Source organism: Trachurus trachurus (genome assembly GCF_905171665.1).
Source record: "Trachurus trachurus genome assembly, chromosome: 13".
NCBI lineage: Eukaryota > Metazoa > Chordata > Actinopteri > Carangiformes > Carangidae > Trachurus > Trachurus trachurus.
This window is the reverse complement of record NC_139892.1, coordinates 39481525-39504370: the sequence shown is the minus strand read 5'-3', so window position 1 is coordinate 39504370 and position 22846 is coordinate 39481525. Positions and strand designations below refer to the sequence as shown.

At 44.4% G+C, this 22846-nt stretch overlaps 1 protein-coding gene across 1 annotated transcript; it reads left to right on the top strand.

Moving 5' to 3' along the window:
• Window positions 1-175: 175 nt before the first annotated feature.
• Window positions 176-16910, top strand: LOC310996394 (protein NLRC3-like; the record flags this gene model as incomplete). Its single annotated transcript, XM_083985769.1, has 6 exons — window positions 176-263; window positions 536-2345; window positions 2459-2615; window positions 3912-4135; window positions 4227-4400; window positions 16907-16910. The coding sequence occupies exons 1-6, from the start codon at window positions 227-229 to the stop codon at window positions 16908-16910; spliced, it is 2406 nt and encodes an 801-aa protein (XP_083841895.1). The 5' UTR covers window positions 176-226.
• Between the last annotated feature and the right edge of the window lie 5936 nt (window positions 16911-22846).

The window sequence follows — 22846 nt, the reverse complement described above, 5'->3', positions numbered from 1 at the left end:
TTTGATGCTGTCACTCATAGAGTTTCTGTTCCAGCTGCTGGAGGACAACATGGTCACTTTTGTCAAGAACGAGCTGAAGAAGATCCACAAGGCTCTGAGTCCAGATTACCCAGAATGCTCAGGGAGTCAGAGGGAGGATGAGGAGGTGTTGGGTGGTGAGGATGAAGAGCAGAGGAGGAGCAGCAGAGAGGCATTAGTGAAGATCACAGTGAACTTCCTGAGGAGGATGAAGAAGGAGGAGCTGGCTGAGCGTCTGCAGAGCAGTAAGAGGATTTCTCTAAAGATTCAACATGATGGACAAATGAGACGTTCACTGACATCAACACACTGGCTGGCAATTAACATCATGCCCAGGGACTACAGTTGAAAATCAGCCACTGGGCTAACACTGGCGTATTCATGTCAATCAATGTGCACTGTCCCTGAAATAAATAAACAAAAGAGCAGAAGAACATGGAGGGAAACATGTGCATTTAGTCGTTATTTAAAGTGTTATATTTTCTTCATGAATTTTACTGTGTTTTTGTTTATTCAGGAACTCCTGGTCCAGTTTGTGGACGTAAACTCAAATCTGTCCTGAAGAAGAAGTTCCAGTGTGTGTTTGAGGGGATCTCTAAAGCAGGAAACCAAACCCTTCTGAACCAGATCTACACAGAGCTCTACATCACAGAGGGAGGGGCTGGAGGGGTCAATGATGAACATGAGGTCAGACAGATTGAAACAGCGTCCAGGAAACCAGACAGACAAGAAACAACCATCAGACAAGAAGACATCTTTAAAGCCCCACCTGGAAGAGACCAACCAATCAGAAGAGTGATGACAAAGGGAGTGGCTGGCATTGGGAAAACAGTCTTAACACAGAAGTTCACTCTGGACTGGGCTGAAGACAAAACCAACCAGGACATACACTTCACATTTCCCTTCACCTTCAGAGAGCTGAATGTGCTGACAGAGAAAAAGTTCAGCTTGGTGGAACTTGTTCATCACTTCTTCTCTGAAACCAAAGAAGCAGGAATCTGCAGGTTTGATCAGTTCCAGGTGGTCTTCATCTTTGACGGTCTGGACGAGTGTCAACTTCCTCTGGACTTCCACAACACTGAGATCCTGACTGATGTGACAGAGTCCACCTCAGTCAACGTGCTGCTGACCAACCTCATCAGGGGGAACCTGCTTCCCTCTGCTCGTCTCTGGATAACCACACGACCTGCAGCAGCCAATCAGATCCCTCCTTACTGTGTTGACATGGTGACAGAGGTCAGAGGGTTCACTGACCCACAGAAGGAGGAGTACTTCAGGAAGAGGTTCAGAGATGAGCAGCAGGCCAGAAAGATCATCTCCCACATCAAGATATCACGAAGCCTCCACATCATGTGCCACATCCCAGTCTTCTGCTGGATCACTGCTACAGTTCTGGAGGAGCTGTTGAAGACCAGAGAGGGAGGAGAGCTGCCCAAGACCCTGACTGAGATGTACATCCACTTCCTGGTGGTTAATCTGAAACTGAAGAAGGTCAAGTATGATGGAGGAGCTGAGACAGATCCACACTGGAGTCCAGAGAGCAGGAAGATGATCGAGTCTCTGGGAAAACTGGCTTTTGAGCAGCTGCAGAAAGGAAACCTGATCTTCTATGAATCAGACCTGACAGAGTGTGGCATCGATATCAGAGCAGCCTCAGTGTACTCAGGAGTGTTCACACAGATCTTTAAAGAGGAGAGAGGCCTGTACCAGGACAAGGTGTTCTGCTTTGTCCATCTGAGTGTTCAGGAGTTTCTGGCTGCTCTTCATGTCCATCTGACCTTCATCAACTCTGGACTCAACCTGATGTTACAACAACAAACAACCTCCAAGAAGACTGAAACAACAGGAGTCAAATCTGCAGAGACAAACTTCTACCAGTGTGCTGTGGACGAGGCCTTACAGAGTCCAAATGGACACCTGGACTTGTTCCTCCGCTTCTTCCTGGGTCTTTCACTGGAGACCAATCAGAATCTCCTACGAGGTCTGATGACACAGACAGGAAGTGACTCACAGTCCAATCAGAATTTAGTCCAGTACATCAAGAACAAGATTGTAGAGACTCCCTCTGCAGAGGAAAGCATCAACCTGTTCCACTGTCTGAATGAACTGAATGATCGTTCTCTAGTGGAGGAGATCCAACGGTCCCTGAGATCAGGACGTCTCTCCACAGATAAACTGTCTCCTGCTCAGTGGTCGGCTCTGGTCTTCATCTTACTGTCATCAGAAGAAGATCTGGACGAGTTTGACCTGAAGAAATACTCTGCTTCAGAGGAGGCTCTTCTGAGGCTGCTGCCAGTGGTCAAAGGCAAAGCCTCCAACAAAGCTCTGTAAGTGTAGAGATAGTTGGGTTTATTCATCATTATATAAAAACCCTTCTGTCTTTCAACAGGACAGATATTTAATTCCTTTCTTCTTTAATTCCCAATGATCATCTCTTCAGACTGAGCGGCTGTAACCTCTCAGAGAGAAGCTGTGAAGCTCTGTCCTCAGTCCTCAGCTCCCAGTCCTCTAGTCTGAGACACCTGGACATAAGTAGCAACAACCTGCAGGACTCAGGAGTGAAGCTGCTGTCTGGTGGGCTGGAGAGTCCACACTGTAGACTGGAGACTCTCAGGTGAGGATCGATCCAGCTGTTTATCTGATGCCACTTGAACACAGCAGCAGGTGTTGACAGAGGGTTCCTGTGTGTTGTTGTGTGTGTTCAGTCTGTCAGGATGTCTGGTCACAGAGGAAGGCTGTGCTTCTCTGGCCTCAGCTCTGAGCTCCAACCCCTCCCATCTGAGAGAGCTGGACCTGAGCTACAATCATCCAGGAGCCTCAGGAGTGGAGCTGCTGTCTGCTAGACTGGAGGATCCAGACGGGAGACTGGAGACTCTCAGGTGAGGATCCATCCAGCTGTTTATCTGATGACACTTGAACACAGCAGCAGGTGTTGACAGAGGGTTCCTGTGTGTTGTCGTGTGTGTTCAGTCTGTCAGGATGTCTGGTCACAGAGGAAGGCTGTGCTTCATTGGACATGTTCATGTTTTTAGTGAACGTTGAATTGAATCTATCAGTTTATAAATGATGAACCTGAGCAGCGTTCACTGTCACCAGAGTGAACACTGCTCAGGTTTTATGACAGTTTTACCTGGTTTTTCACTTTCAGCAGAATATGACTCATTGTTTAAGTGGTAAAATATTTTCTCAGTCTAAACATAATTTTTTGTATTTTAGTTCATTAATTCATATAGTTTGTTAGTGGCAGTGATTAGAGGCTGGTGATGGAGGTAGAAGGAGGTTCTACTTAAAAACAACAGCTGATTATTTATTTAAAGGGCCCATATTATGCAAAATCCACTTTCTACTGGTTTTGTAGGTCCTATGTGTTCCCGTGACCTTTCTATGACGCCTGGAGGTGAAAAAAGTCTGTTCACTCCCTAAATTGATTGTTACACTTTTTTGTCTCCAAACGGGGGAATTGGAAGTGCTGTGCAGCTTGACGTCACAAAGCACCGAACTCACGTGATTCCACGTCCCGGTACTTCCTTATCCTGTCCGTCATTTCACATAAAGCGGTGCGGGAGGAGCGGTCGGTACCGCGGTCGCCAGATGATAATTTTGAATCATTGACTGAAAAAACAGCCATCCGTCATTACAAATGAAATCGCGGACTGGAGAATATTGGAATGGTACCATCACAGTCACAGTTTATAATCAAATCTATCTATAAATCTATTTATACAAACTAGAACATGTTGAGTAAAAAACGCTGTAAACTCTCAAGTTTGTGTTGAAATGTTGTGTATTTATGATTCTAACCTGTTATTTCCTTCATATTGAGTATGTGAGTGTTTTTCCTTGAATTCCTCTTCAGACTGAGCGGCTGTAACCTCTCAGACAGAAGCTGTGAAGCTCTGTCCTCAGTCCTCAGCTCCCAGTCCTCTAGTCTGAGACACCTGGACCTGAGTAACAACAACCTGCAGGACTCAGGAGTGAAGCTGCTATCTGGTGGACTGGAGAGTCCACACTGTAGACTGGAGACTCTGGACCTGAGTAACAACAACCTGCAGGACTCAGGAGTGAAGCTGCTGTCTGGTGGACTGGAGAGTCCACACTGTAGACTGGAGACTCTCAGGTGAGGATCCATCCAGCTGTTTATCTGATGCCACTTGAACACAGCAGCAGGTGTTGACAGAGGGTTCCTGTGTGTTGTTTCGTGTGTTCAGTCTGTCAGGATGTCTGGTCACAGAGGAAGGCTGTGCTTCTCTGGCCTCAGCTCTGAGCTCCAACCCCTCCCATCTGAGAGAGCTGGACCTGAGCTACAACCATCCAGGAGCCTCAGGAGTGAAGCTGCTGTCTGCTGGACTGGAGGATCCAGACTGGAGACTGGAGACTCTCAGGTATGGAGAGGCTGCTGCAGCCACACACACTGTCTGATAGAGGAGGAGGAGCTGGAACATTTTCTATGGCCCCGTTCACACCTGGTATTAACATCTGTCTCAGGTGATCCATGCATTGATGACATCAGATCACATCACTCAGACCATATCCAGAGGTGGTGTAGGCCACAGTGAAGCTCCGCCCACTCCACTTACGTCCTCTGTCTCAGTCTGACTCGTCCCAACACAGTTTATACTGAAGCCAAAATCTCAGAGTGTTTCAAACATGAGCTGTGCAGCTTTCATCAGTCACAGTGATGAACTACTGGGATCAGGGGTTTCTCCTCATGATGACTTCAGTGTCTCACCATGACTCACTGTGTCATATTCAGGAGAAGAGATGTCAGTGATGAAAGAGTCTCTCCAGATGTTTGGATAAGACTTTTTTTCAGAGTGTATCAGGAAACATTTCAGCTGCAGCTGGTTGAACTCAGTGGCATAATTTCAGTTTTAGACAAGGTATGGCAAGGACCAACCCCTCCCAGGGGATTCCGGGGGGGTTAAACCCCCCGGCCGAAAATTTGTGCGCATTGTAAATTGAAATGTAGCAATCTGGTGTGATTTGAGAGCAAAATCATGAAGCTTTCTCAATAATCACAATGCTACTGTATCGATTGGATGATACTCACAATACCCCACACAAGGGTTCACAATATAACTTAGTTATCTTTGGAAAATAAATCATTAGTGGTTTTACTAATTCTCAATTTTCATGTGTTTTCCATGAGTGGATAATTGGTCAAACAATTTCCAGGTTTTCCAGGACGCGTGGGAACCCTAACTCACCTTCTACAAAGATTTTTAACAAGTATTTTCTTGTTAAAATCCATTTGTAAATAATCTCTGAAGACAAATGAATAGCCTATTTGAAGTTTATCCACTCTGTAAAAGGTGTCTGTATCCTGTCTTAATTGCCATTTCTTTTGTGTCAACAAATTATTGCCAACGTGAGTTTATTCACTGCTAATCTACAGTACATGTTTCTAGTGCTGGGCGGTATACCGGTTCATACCGAATACCGGTGATTTTTTTTTTTGTGATATGAATTTTTCATATACCCCAATAACGGTGAGTGTGTAAAAACGTTGGGAACACAGAGCGGCGGAACATCGCGCCGCGGGACATTGTTTGAGAGGGGGACTGTTTTGGAGTTGTACCAAACAAGCTGCATGCCTGGGTTGAGCTGGTGAATAACATGTACAGAGAAAATGTCACAGCCATTGGCTTTAAAAAAAATCTCACGCTGATCAAACAACCGTAATCTGTAGCCTAAATTTTTATTTTTTTTACTTCACCGAGTCCCCCCCCACCAGATGGTTTAACCCAACCTGGCATTGCCGGCATCGCCTGTCAATCAAACAACGGAGTCAGGGTTGACGTGAAGCAGCAGCAGCGCTGCTAAACCACGAAGGGATAAGTGATAAAAAAAAAACAAAGAGGCGAAACCAGCGCCGGTAAAATCCCGACATTTACGTCCACGAGTTGCTGCCCACTCGAGCCATCGTGTTTTTTTTTTTCTTCTTCTGTGGGGAGAAGTTAGCAAACAGTGGCATGAAGCTGGCTCATCTCCAGACGAATCTCTACACAAATCATTCACGTCATGTCAGTGAGCCTCCTGACTGCTTCATGAGGAAACTTTATGAATCCAGGTTGGTGTTACATGAGATTTTAAACGACAGCATCAAAGTGATCAACTTCATAAAGTCAAGGCCACTGTGTGTTTCACTGCCTCAGTTAACACAGACAGAGAGAGAAGTCCTCAGGCTTTCAACCTGTTGTTATGATCTGAAGACACCTCTGAATGAGCACAGTCCCCCCATGCCACTGTGTTGCAGGACAACTGACTTGCAAAGCAGTAGCCCTTACAGGTAAAGCTCAAGAAGCCTTTATTATGCCTGGCATGGAGGACAGTGAAAATTATGAGTGTGTTCGGGACGCTGTTTTGAAACAGTATGCTCTTGTCTCTGAAGCCTATAGGCAGTGTTTCAGGTCTGACCGAAATCAGACGGGGCAGTCCTATGCAGAGTTTGCAAGGCAGCAGGCGCTGGTGTTTGAAAGGTGGCTCAAAGCCAGTGAAGCCTATAGCTATGAGGAATTGAAAGAACTCATGCTCCTTGAGCAGTTTAAACTAATGCCTAGTCCACACGAGCCCGGGTACTTTTGAAACCGTGAACATATGTTCCCGGTTGTATGTCCTGTCCACATGCAACCGTGCTTTTGGAACCCTGAAACCGTGTTTTTTTGAAACCGGAGTCCAGGGTGGGGTTTTCGGCCGGGGTTGGTTTCACCGGGTGCGTGTGGACACTGCAACCGTGATTGTTGTTCTCGTTTACGTCATAGCTGCACACGTGCTGATGTAAACACTGTCAGCCCCAGAGGTTGTTTGCAGCGGTTTGCAGAAGTTGACGTGAGCTCGCAAAAATGGAGGTGACAAAGTGGATTTTTATCACTTTTTATTTTATTTATTTATTTTTTTTACATCATCTAAATGCTAGGCTATTTGTATATTTTTTCGATGGGAAAAATATAACGAAACGGTCGTCAGGGCGATCCTCTCGTCAGCTCCAAACTCACCCTCAATCACAGACCACAGCTGGTTTTCCACACAGCATCATTTACAGTAAAGTGACGCTACAGATCAGCTGTTTTTAAAATGACAGAACTACTACAGTAGCGCCGCAGTTTCTTATTCCCCACCTTGTTTGATTGAGAGTTTTTCGGGATGATTTTCATGAATGAACAGGCAATAGCCTATGTCCCGGGTACGACGGGAGGGGGGGTCGCGCTGCTGTCATGCAGTGATAAAAAGAGCCTATGCGGAGATTAGGAACGAGCCAAAAGCCGAAAATGTATCCGTGACTTCCGCGGTCGATATAAAGTGGATATGTTTCATTCATCCATGTTTTGACAGACAACACAACAGCCAGTGATAAAGAGTTGCGCCGCACCGACAGACAGTCATGTGGCTCAGCAGCCAGGTGACGCACACAGCACAACAACAGAGCGCACAACAACACACAGCACAAGAGTCAAGACACAGCGCAGCGACATGTGCAGGCTGCTGCAGCAGTGCACGTCAAAGGGACACCGCCGAAAATAAAATAAATAGGCTACACATTTTTATTAAATTAATTAATATTTAATTGTTGGACTTGGAGTCTGTGAAATAAAGCTATAATAACACGTAGTTTTGAAATGGTTTTTGCGCATGTTTACATCCATAAAATGACCAAAAATGAACACTATAAGCGGATTTCTTGATAACGAATTATTTAAACAGCATTTGTATAGAAATGATTCCGTCCCAAGCCTTTTGATCCATAAGCGGTTTCCACTGTATTTTGATTGGTTAAAACAGCCTTCCACACGTGCATTGCGTCACTTGGTAGCGGATTTCACGGTTGCGTGTGTATGGTGTGTTTTTATTACACCACTGGTGTGGACGCGAAGCAAAACTCCGGTTTCAAAAATACCCGGGCTCGTGTGGACTAGGCCTTAGTCTGCCAAAGGCCATTCAGAGCTATTTGAGTGAGTTGGATCTTTCTTCAGTGACTAAAGCCGCTGAGGCTGCAGATCGTTACGCTCTAATTCATAAGGACATCAGGTCTGATAAACGTGAGTGGCGTGAGAGGCCAGGGCAGAGTAAGTGGACAGGGAGCACAGAGAAGCGCCCATTTGAGAAATAATAGCATTGGCAGTTCACGGCCCCCTGTTGGAGAACCTGCTAATGATAAAGTGAGTGGTAACTGGCGCCCCCCAGTGCATGGAGGTGACAGGAGAGGGGATGGCGGTCGCCCTCCTTTAAAATTTCGAAATGACCGGCCATATGATACATTTTTCCCCTTTCCCAGAGAGATCATATGTCACTATTGTAACAAACCAGGCCATCTCAGATCGCGTTGTCCAGTGCTGCAAAAGAGAGGGGCAACAGTTGGGATAGATGGTCGTGAAGTATCTTGTGTGGGGGCACAGAAAGAACTTTAAGGGGCGGAAGGAGGCCGTGAGCTTGTGTGTTTGGGACTCACGCCTGCCATGCAGCCAGTTTCAGATGTGACCAGTGTTGGGCTTAAGCAGTTTGGGAAATATGTGTCAGAGGGAACAGTCGCTATGGCAGAGGGAACAGCTGAGGCATCAGTGACAGTTTTGAGGGACACGGCTAGTGGCATCTCCATCCTGTTAGCCGGTACCATTGATCTACCAGACACAGCTGCAATAGCTGCGATAGGGAGCGTATGTCCCAGCTAAGGGTTTTGGTGGCACTGATTACCTGGCCGTGCCTTTGTATCGAGTGTTTGTGAGAACAAAGCATTACACAGGATACGCCGAGGTAGGAGTGGCGCCAGAGTTGCCGGTTGCTGGGGTGCACCTACTGTTGGCTAATGATTTGGCAACTGATGAAACAGCAGTGGCTCCCTGGGTAACCCCCCATCTGTCCCCCACCCCCTGTGAGGTAGCGGAAACTATGGCTCCTGAGAAGGAATTTCCAGCAGCATTCCCGGTGTGCGTGGTGACTCGGTCTCAAGCAAAAGAAAATGTGGACCCTCCTTTAACTGAGGACACCCCACCGGTTGAATTAGCAGACACAATTTTTGCAAAGTGGTGTGGTTTGGAGAAAGCGCCAGAATTGAACCAGAGTAATTTAGTGAAGGAGCAGTTACAGGATCCTACCTTAGCTCTCCTGAGGGAAACGGCGGCAACGGAGGAGGAAAGTCGAGACATGGCTGAAGGGTTTTTTCTTCGGGGAGATGTGCTCATGAGGAAATGGTGGCTTCCAGACAGGCCGGCCACCGAGGAGTGGAGTGTATGTGAGCAAATAGTGTTACCTCGATGTTATCAAGGAGAAGTTCTCAGGATGGCCCATGAGTCTCCCCTAGCTGGTCATGTCGGTGTTAGGAAAACGCTAGCTAGGATAAGACGTAATTTCTATTGGCCCCAGCTTCGTAAGGATGTGGTGATTTTTTGTCGGTCTTGTCATGAGTGTCAGGTTGTCGGGAAGCCTAATCAAAAAGTACCAAAAGCACCTTTGAATCCCATCCCAGTTATGGAGGAGCCTTTTGCTAGAGTGATTATTGACTGTGTTGGCCCGTTGCCTAAGAGCTGGAAGGGAAATTAGTTTTTGCTTACCATCATGGATAGTAGCACTCGGTTTCCAGAAGCTGTTCCCCTGAGAAACATTAAGGCGTGTACTATCATAGAGGCCTTGGTTAGTTTCTTTTTGAGGTTTGGCCTTCCTAAGCAGATACAGCATGACAGAGGAACTAATTTTGTGTCTGGAGTCTTTCAGGAAGTCATGGCAGGGTTAGGCATCACACAGGCGGTGTCCTCAGCGTACCATCCAGAGTCTCAAGGGGCTCTGGAGCGTGCTCACCAGACCCTAAAAACAATGCTAAAGACATATTGTGTACAGTTCCCTGCAGACTGGGATACGGCAGTTCCCTTTGTGCTGTTTGCGTACAGAGATGCTATAAATGAATCGACCGGGTTTTCCCCATTTGAGCTTGTTTTTGGCCATGAAGTGAGGGGTCCGCTCAAATTGTTGAAAGAACAGTTGACACAGCCACAGACAAATGATAATATGTTGCAGTATGTTTCAAAATTTCAAGATTGGTTGTGGGTTGCCGGCCGTGTGGCAAGGGAACACCTGAAAGGAGCTCAAGCTCGTATGAAAGTGCAGTCTGACAAGAGAGCTGTGGACCGGTGTTTTGATGTTGGTGACCAGGTTTTGGCCCTGATCCCACAGCGGACCTGTAGCCTGGGTTCATCCTTCTCTGGTCCATACTCGGTGCTCAAGAAAGTGGGTGATCGGAACTATATCATTAGTACCCCAAATGGGAGGCGAAAAGACCGTTTATGTCATGTTAATTTGTTGAAAAGATATGTAAATCGATCTCTAGCTCCAGCAGTGGTTTGTATGGTTATGAGTCAGGTGCCTGAGGAGAGTAGGGTGGATGATCAGGAGACAGTTGGTTTCCGGCTAAAAAACCTTGAGGCCCTCCAGGCATTACGTAGATTCCCATCTAGCTCATATATCTGCTGAGTGGCAGTCTGCCATCAAGAGGTTGTTGGTAGAGTTCTCACCACTGTTTAAAGATGTTCCAGGGCGAACTACTTTGGCAGTTCATGATGTAGATGTCGGTGGTTCCTCCCCAATAAAGCAGCACCCCTACAGGCTGCCACCCTCTAAGCTACAAGTGTTAAAGGAGGAGTTGTCATATATGTTAGAGGTAGGTGCCATTGAAAGGAGGCAGAGCGAATGGAGCTCCCCGGTGGTGCTTGTCCCTAAGCCTGACCAGACCATTAGTCCATGTATAGACTATCGTAAAGTAAACTAGAAAATTTCCTCTCGGGAAATTTTGAATGGGCCACGGGAGCTACTGCAGGTTGTGCCATCTCTGTCAACATGGGAATCAAACCCACGATCTTAAGGTCAAGACAGAGCTGATCAGACAGACACATGATCATCTTTCTATAAGCACTGATATGGAGGAGCTGTAACCACATTAGGTTGTGTGTGTGTGTGTGTGTGTGTGTGTGTGTGTGTGTGTGTGTGTGTGTGTGTGTGTGTGTGTGTGTGTGTGCGCGTGTGTGTGTGTGACTGTAATCACATGGTGTGTGTGTGTGTGTGTGTGACTGTAATCACATGGTGTGTGTGTGACTGTAATCACATGGTGTGTGTGTGTGTGTGTGTGTGTGTGTGTGACTGTAATCACATGGTGTGTGTGTGTGTGTGACTGTAATCACATGGTGTGTGTGTGTGTGTGTGTGTGTGTGTCTGTAATCACATGGTGTGTGTGTGTGTGTGTCTGTAATCACATGGTGTGTGTGTGTGTGTGTGTGTGTGTGTGTGAGACTGTAATCACATGGTGTGTGTGTGTGTGTGACTGTAATCACATGGTGTGTGTGTGTGTGTGTGTGTCTGTAATCACATGGTGTGTGTGTGTCTGTAATCACATGGTGTGTGTGTGTGTGTGTGTGTGTGTGAGACTGTAATCACATGGTGTGTGTGTGTGTGTGTGTGTGTGTGTGTGTGTGTGTGTGTGTGTGTGTGTGTGTGTGTGTGTGTGTGTGTGTGTGTGTGAGACTGTAATCACATGGTATGTGTGTGTGTGTGTGTGTGTGAGACTGTAATCACATGGTGTGTGTGTGTGTGTGTGTGTGTGTGTGTGTAACTGTAATCACATGAAGCTGGCTCTAGAGTCTGTGTGTGTGTTGTAGTTAGTTAGTAGCTGCATCCTGTGTCAGTCTGATTTAGCTGTGTCGGTGTTTATAAACATTTAAACGAGCGCCAGGTGGATTGTTTATGAAGTTAACGAGCTCTGGCCTGAGGATCAAAGAGGTTACCACGGCAATAGGGGCCCCCGCAGGCTGAGACAGACAGAAACGTGGAGAAAAAGAGCCATTTTCTGCCTCTGCACCGGTCTCACATTTAGGCTTAGGGTGAGAAAACAGTAACTCCTATCAGAACAAAACACAGATCAACGTTGCTCTAAGGACTTACTGAAAATTTCGGTATGATTTGGTGTTTCTACAGTAAATATTTTGGCGACGCTGGCAGTTTTAAAACATCAGGCCGTTTTGCTTCTCTCAGAAAATATTTGTATTGGACTCAATGAGGAGCAGAGACAGACGTGGCCGCACAGAGTTATGAATCATTTTTTTAGTGCAGATGACCGGATCACCTATCTACTGCACTGTAACTGCAGCCAGAGTCAGAGCAAGTTGCCCGTCCTCATATGGCCGACTGTGAGCTACGCCTGCGTGTAGTCAGATCCACCCCCTTGTGTGACACGTCAGCTCCAGTCTCCCTGAAACTGCCAGTTTGCGTCTGCTATTGGTTCACAGCAGTTTGAAGGCAGAAAAACTCAGAAATGCAATTTTGCACTTCCTTTTCTGCTGATATGTGCTCTAACACAAGAAAAATGCCACAGGAACATGTGAAAAGCTCAAAAAACACGATTTTCACGGGAGTGGGTCTTTAAAAAAGCATCATAAATGAGCCATTAGAAGTTTGTCCACAAATCAGAATTTGAATGAAGTCTCTAGCAGAAAGTACGACATGAATGAGGCAGGAATCGAACCCGTGACCTCATGATCAGTAAACCTTTACTCTTCCACTTCGCCACAGAGAGCACAGACGTACGTGTGTTGCCATTGTAATGTGATGATGTGCTGCAAACGGTGGCAGAAGCAATTAATGCATCTCTTAACGAACACCTGTAACCAATTGAGGGTGGGGGAGGGGAGCAGAATTCAACATAACATAAAAAGAGTACTCCCCTTGGATTCGAACCAGTGACCTTGGGGTTGACAAGCAGCCACCTTACCCACTGGACTACAGACAGAGTTGTAGAGAAGAGAGGTTGAGACTTTGATGAATGTGAGATTTTTCAATGATGCTTAAAAAAAGCAGACAATGGTATAAATGAGCGACAACAAGTAAGTAGAGGACTTTTTTGTGACTTGTGACTATTTTTTGATGAAATCAAACAAAGTATAATGCCCATTACAGTGAATTAAAAAGTTGAGCTCCTGCTACTCTGCTGTGAAAAAAAATGCATTGGGCTGAATGGCAGAGAGAGAGCACCCAGGCTGCATTAAAAATTTTTTTTTAATTATTCTCTGAGTCTCTGTGCATTTTTGACGGCATTGTGAGACAGAAGACAAGTGTGGCTAGCCTGATGCATCAGCCGCTTACTTCATTACATTTCATATAGCGGTCTGAACACGAGCCATAGGGATTCGTTTGCTTCCGGGAGGCGGTTGCTTACATTTGCTTCAACTAATCGCTGCTGCTTGGTGGTCACGTGTGCTATACACCGGTTAAGCTCATAGGTTAATCTTGAGCGCTTGAGTTCAACGTCATCGCCTTCACTTACCCGTCTGTTCGCTGATTGGTCCGTCCGCTCTGGCGGACGGAGCAAACCGAAACGCATTGCTAGTGTCCTGACTACATGTTTGAGGCAAATGAAATTTGCCGGAACCAGTAGGCGGCGCTAGCCTGGCTAAAGTGTGGCTACAAACTGTTTCCAAAATCATGAGTGTAGAGTGTCATTTGTAGCTTTGCTGGCAGTTTCAGAAGAAAAGTTCCAGTCGCTTTTTTGGATCTCCTGCACTCTACGATGACGTCACCCACTCTGACCCAACCCCATACACACTCATTGAAAAGTGTGAAATTTGTCAGAAATCCTCATGTGCTTTTAAAGGATTTATCTCAAAAACGGTACAAGCTATGAAAAATTTGTAAATACAGGATGAATACATTAGAAGTTTGTCTACAGCTCAGAATTTGAATGAAGTCTCTAGCTGAAAGTATGTGGACGCTTTAAAGGCTGAAAGAAGTAAGAAGATTTGAAGAGTTTCCAGACTGTTCCAATGCATTCTCTATGGGGAAAAAAAATCAGAAATAGTTGAATATTGCAAAAAGTATGAATAGTTGAAAAGAGAAAAGTAATAGCACACCTGTCCCGAAAAGGCTGAACATTTTGATGTGAGAATTGTTGAAATAGCACAAAGTATGAAGGACTAGTTAAATGCCGAAGAAAGGCAGAAAATGGCCGAACCGAATAACAATAGTGTGAATGCTTCCAGCATTCACACTAACTAGAAAATTTCCTCTCGGGAAATTTTGAATGGGCCACGGGAGCTACTGCGGGTTGTGCCATCTCTGTCAACATGGCAATCAAACCCACGATCTTAAGGTCAAGACAGAGCTGATCAGACAGACACATGATCATCTTTCTATAAGCACTGATATGGAGGAGCTGTAATCACATTAGGTTACCTGTGTGTGTGTGTGTGTGTGTGTGTGTGTGTGTGTGTGTGTGTGTGTGTGTGTGTGTGTGTGTGTGTGTGTGTGTGTGTGTGTGTGTGTGTGTGTGTGTCTGTGTGTGTGTGTGTGTGTGTGTGTGTGTGTATAATCACATGAAGCTGGCTCTAGAGTCTGTGTGTGACTGACTTGACACATAGTTAGTTAGTAGCTGCATCCTGTGTCAGTCTGATTTAGCTGTGTCTCTGTTTATAAACATTTAAACGAGTGCCAGGTGGATTGTTTATGAAGTTAACGAGCTCTGGCCTGAGGATCAAAGAGGTTACCACGGCGATAGGGGCCCCCGCAGGCTGAGACAGACAGAAACGTGGAGAAAAAGAGCCATTTTCTGCCTCTGCACCAGTCTCACATTTAGGCTTAGGGTGAGAAAACGGTAACTCCTATCAGAACAAAACACAGATCAACGTTGCTCTAAGGACTTCCTGAAAATTTCGGTACGATTTGGTGTTCCTACAGTAAATATTTTGGAGAGGATGGCAGTTTTGAAACATCAGGCCGTTCTGCTTCTCTCAGAAAATATTTGTATTGGAGTCAATGAGGAGCAGAGACAGACGTGGCCACACTCAGAGGCTGATTCTGTAAGTTCTGTAAGTCTCTCTGATATTTTGAGCACATGAATTGATAGATAACAAGTTTGTCTTACAAATTCTGAAAAAATTATGCGTGTAGAGTGAAAATTGTGGCCCATTGACTTCAAGGCAAAATTTTGCGTAATTCGTACACTGTTGAGAAAAGTAATAGCACCCCGATCCCGATCGAACCGCACGTTTTGATATATAATTTGTCCTGCAACGCGAAGAGTTGCAGGACTAGTAGCGAATCAAAAATCATCCGGAAGATGAAAAATAACTAGAAAAAGCATTTCCAAGAATGGAAATGGTGTGACTGCTGAAAGCAGCTGAACGCTGTTGCAGAATTAGCAAATAGTGCAAGCAGTGATCACCATTTACCAACACTTAGCCTTTACTCTGCCACTCGGCTACAGAGAGCACACTGCTTTCAAGACTGTTGTCATTCATTGTAATGTGATGATGTGCTGCAAACTGGTACGAGTAATCAAGGAGATAACAAACACCTGTAACCAATTGAAGGCGGGGGAGGAGAGCAGAATTCAACATAACATAAGAAGAGTTCTTCCCTTGGATTCGAACCAGTGACCTTGGGGTTGGCAAGCAGCCACCCTAACCCCTACACTACAGTGGAGTTGTGGAGAAGAGAGGTTGAGACTTTGATGAATGTGAGATTTTTCAATGATGCTTAAAACTAGAAAAAGCATTTCCAAGAATGGAAATGGTGTGACTGCTGAAAGCAGCTGAACGCTGTTGCAGAATTAGCAAATAGTGCAAGCAGTGATCACCATACAAATGGTTGACCAAGGTAGGTATCGAACCCACAACTTCATGGTCAGCAGACTTTCACTCTGCCTCTAGGCCACAGTGTATACACAGTTGCAGAGACTGTTGTCTGTTGATGAACTGCACCCTGTCTCGGCCATTTTAAAACCATGCACATTAGCAATTGACCTCTAGGGGGTGGGCGGAGACTGCGCTGTTTTGCACCCGCCCAGCCACCTCCTCGCACCCCACCCCCCGGTTGCTGACAGTTGGACATTGTACAATTACAGATTCAGCGCATTTAGTGTAAAACTCCACACTGGAATTCGATCCCAGACCGGAAAGTAGGCCTTGATTACAGTGCAAGCTGCTCTACCAGGTGAGCTATACCTGTTGTACCTTGACAGCTACACCGAGCTGCCAAGGCTTTCACCTCTGAGCCAGATGAAGAACGGGGTGGGAGCTTGTAGCATTAGTGCCCTCCCCTGGAGCTGTGACACGTCACCAGTTTGATGAGGGAGTGATGTTCTTAATCTCAACAACTAAACTATCAAGTCACACACAAAACTGACACACATGATAAACAAACAGAACTATGTTGCAGTTTGTTTGTCAAGTTAACCTGTCACCTTCAGCGCCGCGGAGAAGCTGCAGCTGTGAGCGTCTGGGCTCTGGGCTTAGGGCCTGGGGCCTCATTTATCCAAACTGTAAGTAAGCAGTGTAAAACTGCTACTAAATTTTTGCTTAGGCATATGGCGAAAAGACGAAAATGGCGCACACCCAAAATTTTTAACACCTTTTTCAGATCTATCAAACTGTGCGTACGCACAACTTTCCGCAATTTGTCTTTGATAAATCACACTGGACCCAAGAATGGTGCGCACGTGAACACACCTCATATTCCGCCCCCGGATCGTCTCTAGACACAACCATATATGGTCAGCACGTGCATATTAATTAGCCATGTGCGCTCTGTGGAGCGGCAACAAAGTGACAACGAAGACAACGGGCGGAGGGTGGGGGAAAGAAAGCGAGATACATAGCAACATCGGGCAATAAATTAGTCAGAAAAATGATCTTGCATTTTAAAAACACGGCAACACATTAATAAAAGGCTGACGTTACTTTAGCGCACAGTTTCAACCGCATTACATGACAGTTTAAGTGCCTATTTTACGGAGTAACGTGAGAGCTTCACAACACGTCTTACCACAACAAGAGCAGCCATAGTTTTGCCGGGAGTTTGGTCCGACGTCACCCACGTACCCCTTAGTGTGTTACCCCAATATCGCTCCCCCTTGCTACAGGTGAAGATGGAACTTAGAAATAGAAGTGATATAAAACAAAGCAGGAAATTCTAACTTGTTTTAGATAGTGTTAGCATTGAGCAGGTTTTGAGAATGTTCACCATAATGAATTAGAAAAATAAAGAAATAATGACTATAATGAATGATCAGATGAATAAAACAAAGTAAGGAGTGACCCAGCTACACATGCTGACAGAGAAGGTGCTGCTCTGACCCCCCTCCTCCTTTCAGGGTGGAGCCTGCTGGAGTCCCATGGTTGACACCAGGTCTGAGGAAGTGTAAGTCTGTTTTTACTTTGATTCATGGAAACAAAGCAGCACATTCAACCATCTTCACACTGTCACATCACTGACCTCATGATTCTTCATCAAACTGTCAATAACTGATCACATGATCAATAACTGCAGCTGTGTCTTGTTCTCTCCATCAGATTCCTGTCCACTCACAATCGACACAAACACAGTGCACACAAACATCAAACTGTCTGACAACAACAGGAAGGCGACCTGGGTGAAGGAGCATCAGTCATATCCTGATCATCCAGACAGATTTGACCACTGGGATCAGCTGCTGTGTTCAACTGGTCTGACTGGTCGCTGCTACTGGGAGGTCGAGAGGAGAGGAGACGTTTATATATCAGTGAGTTACAGACGAATCAGCAGGAAAGGAAACAGTGAAGACTGTGTGTTTGGAAGGAACGATCGGTCCTGGAGTCTGATCTGCTCTGGTGATGGTGGTTACTACATCTTTCACAATAACAGAGCGACACGTATCCCCTCCTCCTCCTCCTCCTCTTCCTCCTCCTCCTCCTCCTCCTCCTCTGTCTCTAACAGAGTAGCAGTGTATGTGGACTGTCCTGCTGGCTCTCTGTCCTTCTACAGAGTCTCCTCTGACTCACTGATCCACCTCTACACATTCAACACCACCTTCACTCAACCTCTCTATCCTGGGTTTGCAGTCTGGTCGTCTGATTCCTCAGTGAGTCTGTGTTGAGTGAAGCAGAGTCTCCTCCTGTCACAGAAACCTTCTCACTGTTGAACAGACAGTTCAGTCTCTACATGTCTGTCTCTGTCTCTGTCTCTCACTCACGTTTTCACATTCATGGATTAAACCAGTTGATGTTTTAAACTCTTCTCAGTGATTCTTGTAAACTTCTTCCTCTTCCTTTAAAGATGGAAGATTATTACAGGACAAAAACCACGGTGACTTTTACTCAGCTGCTGATGAAGGACGAGGCCTAATATCACCAAGCTAAAAGTCTCTGAGCCGCCAGCGTCACTGAGGAGAAAAACACATTTTAAACACATTCACTGTTCATGTTCAACTTTACAGGCTGTTTGAGCTGGTCACAGCTAAACACACACAACAAGAAACACAACTTTAATTTATCCCAAATTTTACTTGTTACAGCAGCAATAAACAACAAGCAAGAGTAAATTATTAATTATAGAATATAAAAAGAGATACACTATGTTTACTCTTTTGTGGGCTACTAAAAATCATCTGATGAAAAAAAATACAATGTGTTTTCAGTTGCTGAAATATTGGACAGTATGGAGGACATGGATTAGAATAAATGTACGGTTTATGTGTACAACAGTGGTAACATACACAGAACAAAAGAAATTAATTTAAATACTGGACAAGGTAGTGGAGTGTTATCAAGAAGATTTATGTGTCGGTCCTGATGAATGTCGATATACTAAAACGTTGATCCAACAAACAGCTTTGATGTGAGTGGGAAGCAAGGTGTGATTTTGCAGTGAGGTAGTGGAGTGAACTGAAAAATAATGACTTGTGCAAAAGTGGCAGATTAAAAAGTGTATGGACAGCAATGAAATGTTTTTTGTATGTTTTTACTGAATCAATTAATCGATTTTGTATGTAATGTGCATTTTCATATAGAGCAGCACAAAAACCTTATTGATCCTATCAGCAAATTATTTTTCCGTAACAATTTTTGTAACTGAGTTTATTGATAAACTGAATTTATCTGTCCTGTAAATAATTGGATGTGAAATAAATAAAAAATGTTCATAGGAACCATATGTTTATTTGTCTGCCTTATGGTGTTCGTCATGTTTCCATCGGCGGCAAGGTGAAGGATTTCTTTATAAGCAAAGGTCACTCACTCCCTCACTCTCCTTTTGATATGTTATGTAGTAGCATTTGTAATAAGAGTATGATTCAAGAATATTAATAATAAGAAAAATATATATACTGTATATATTATATTCCACTCCAATCATGTTTTGTGCTGAGAACAGGGAGGAAGAACCTGCAAATAATAAATAAATAGATAAATAAATAAATATAAACATATATTGACCTCTGTTTGCTTAGAAGTGGAAAACACTTTTGTCCACTTTTGTCCACTTTTGTCTTATCTTGCTTAGAGGAAACCTCAGGACACAGTAACGGAATAAAAATGTTAAGATAAGGATACACAACACTTATTGATTCAATTGTATACGTATATTATTTTAAGAGAAGAGCATATCAATAAAAAACCTCTCATGTACCTTGTGGGTCTTTTTCTCATGTATACTTTACAGTTTTTCATACTTTTTTCTTTATTATATGCTATAGTGTGCTCTGTGTGTCCTCTATGTCTTTGCAATCATCAGTAAAGCTGACTTTAATAACATAGCCTATAGATTAGAGCATTACAACACTACATACACCTGGCAGAAACAGAACTGAGGTGAAAACAAGAAAAAGAGTCAAAAAGATGAAAAATACAAATATATTTAAGAAGTAAAAAACAATGAGATGCTGAAGAATCCCTGAGGTTTTATGTGACGTCCTCAGTTTATGCCGTTAAGAGTGTATAGTTAATCTATTCAAAACAAAACAAACATGCGTTAAAAACCAGAAACTATATTCTTTAGTTGAACGAATCCAATCCTTTTTTATTTAAATATGTTTATTTCCAGGTAAGTGTTTTTCACATTTGCACTGTATACATGCACTTGCCTGCTGTTAGTACAGCCATCTGAACCAGGTCTGACATTATTCAACAGACTCAACATGAATATCCTCAACAACAGTATAGAAAAAACTAATCATACAGGGATTCCAGAAAAGTAAAGTAAGAGACTGTATTTGCAGAGAGAACACGTCACACATGAGCATTGTCGTTGCTCCAACACTGTCAATCAGTCAAGTACAACATTGTTTTGTGTGTTTGTTTTTTTTTTAACCAATTTGTATAATGCTACAAATTCCTATTAAAATTTGGGACTTCCGGTTAGCGAGCAAATGGAGTAGACGTGTTGTGCGAGTGCTCCCGTGAACATTTAACTTTTCAAACCACTCAGCCCTCCAACTTCAACGCGAAACGGAATCCCCCTTTTCGTTTTCACTTTGTCTCTCTTTGTTTCGCCTAAACAAGTCCTGTTACCTCTGTAATGGCTGCGAAAGGCGGCAAATCAAGCAAAAAAGATGCTAGCGCTAGCTTAACCCTAGCAGCTATCACCGAGCTGCTCGAGGAACACCGTGCAGCGTTAGCCACCGAGTTCAAAACATCATTCAGTCAGCTCGACTCGAAACTTGACCAAACGCGGCTTGCAGTGGAGGACCATGGCCAACGTGTTTCGTCTCTCGAGCTTGCAACAGAAGACCTCAGTCAACGAGTCGTAGACCTCGAGGGCATTTGCTCGACTCTACGTGATGATAATACTCGACTCAAGGCTAAAGTTACCGACCTGGAGAGCCGTAGCAGGAGGCAGAACATACGCATCCTAGGTCTACCGGAGTCCATTGAAAGCGGATCTCCTACCGAGTTCTTCTCGAAGTTGCTGTGCGAGATATTTGGGAACAACACACTGCCCTCACCACCAGAAATCGATAGAGCCCATCGTTCTCTAGCATCCAAGCCGCCCCCCGGACAGCGACCACGGCCAGTCATCCTCCGCCTACACCGGTACCAGACGAAGGATCTTCTCATCAGAGAGGCACGGCGAAGAGGGAAACTTGACTATCACGGCCAGCCGGTTCGCGTCGTGGAGGACTACAGCCCCGAAGTTCAGAGTCAGCGAGCAGAATACAGCGGAGCAATGACAGAACTTTATAAACTGGGTTTGAAGCCTGCTCTCCTCTACCCCGCCCGGCTCCGTCTCACACTGTCCGGTGGGGAGAGAAAGTGGATCAGCTCCGTGGCTGAGGCGCAGAAATACATCGAGACCCTCCGCAAGTCTCCGAAGCCGCCATAATATCACTGTTTAACAACTCACTACTGTTCGCAGCCCTGTCATTCTGCAGGTTCAGTGCCATTTGAGCTGGCGATGATTGTTTACAAGGATGAGCACGCTCACCCACCCTGTTCGTACGTGAGTATATGTGCCTCGTTGCCCTCTGCTGACAACTGATACCGATAACTTTTCAATTTTGCGAACTTATACTGTGTTGCTTGACACCCTGTATTGACGATGTGCTTGAAACTTAATTTATTATGATTCTGTTATCACATGCACCTTTTGAGAGCACCATATCTAATTTAACCTGACTTGGCAAGTTTAAAAAAAAAGCCAGTATTATATGTTTTTCTACTCTACCTGCAAGCTCTGTATTGATTTTGGTTAATAATTTTTAATACTACATAATTTAAGCCAGGAACTTATATTTGCTCTGTCTCTTGTGTTATCATGTTTCAGAGCTCAAATCAGGGTGTCAAAGTTATATTTAGAAAAGGGAATTCCTCTTATTTATTTATTTTCTTTAACTTTTATTTAAAAAAAAAAAAAAAAAAAGTGTTTTATTTTCCTCTTAAACTTACATGTTGGTTTTGAGGTATTAAGTTCATGTATGTTCACGATAGAGGAGCAATAGTTAGTTAGGTGCGAGTTAGGAAGATGTGTCATTGTACAATGTGGGTTCTGAAGAGCTTGCTGCTTTTGGTTCTAGCAGCTGTCTTGGTTGGGGTGGGTGGGTTGGGGGGATATATCGTTGCCAGAAACGTTCTAACATTCCCTATGAAACTGACATTTTGCACTAGTCATATTCATCTTTTCTTTTTCAGTTTTTTGCCTAGGTCACTGTGCTTACATCTTAATTTTCCACGTCAAATGGTATGAGTAGACATTTGAATCTGGCGAGCTGGAACGTTAAGGGCCTAAATCACCCTGTTAAAAGAAGAAAGGTCTTTTCACATCTAAAACAACTTAAAACTGAAATAGCCTTTCTACAAGAAACCCATATCCGTAGTTCAGACAATAGCCGCTTACTTTCAGGTTGGTTGGGGCAGGGATTCCACTCCTCATTTCAGGCCAAAGCCCGAGGAGTTTCAATCCTTATCCGTCAGGATGTATCATTTGAACTGCATATGTGATCTCCGACAAATTTGGTCGATATGTGATTATCTCTGGCAAATTATACAACACACCAGTCGTACTTGTAAATGTTTATGCCCCAAATATAGATGACATAGCCTTCTTTGAACGAGTGTTCTCCCTACTCCCAGATCTTAATACATATTCTCTTATACTTGGTGGCGACTTTAACTGTTGGCTTGACCCGATTCTGGACCGATCCTCTACTAACCCTAGCACAGCGAGTAAGTCGGCCCGTTTTATCCAGGCTTTTCTTTCTGACTATGGCATCTGTGATGTGTGGCGCTCTCTACATCCATGCGATAGAGAATACTCTTTTTTTTCACACGTTCATCACACAAACTCAAGGATTGACTATTTTTTTATTGATAATAAATTGATTCCCCTAGTTAACTCTTGTGTTTATCAGAGCATGGTCATCTCTGACCATGCTCCTATCGTCCTGACCATGTCCCTTCCTGGCCTACCACAAGGAGACAGACAGTGGCGATTCAATTCAACTTTGCTGTCTGATGATAACTTTGTTAAATTCATGGAGAAGGAAATAGCTTTCTTTCTTACTACTAATATGTCTCCAGATGTATCTAGTCTAATTGTCTGGGATTCCCTC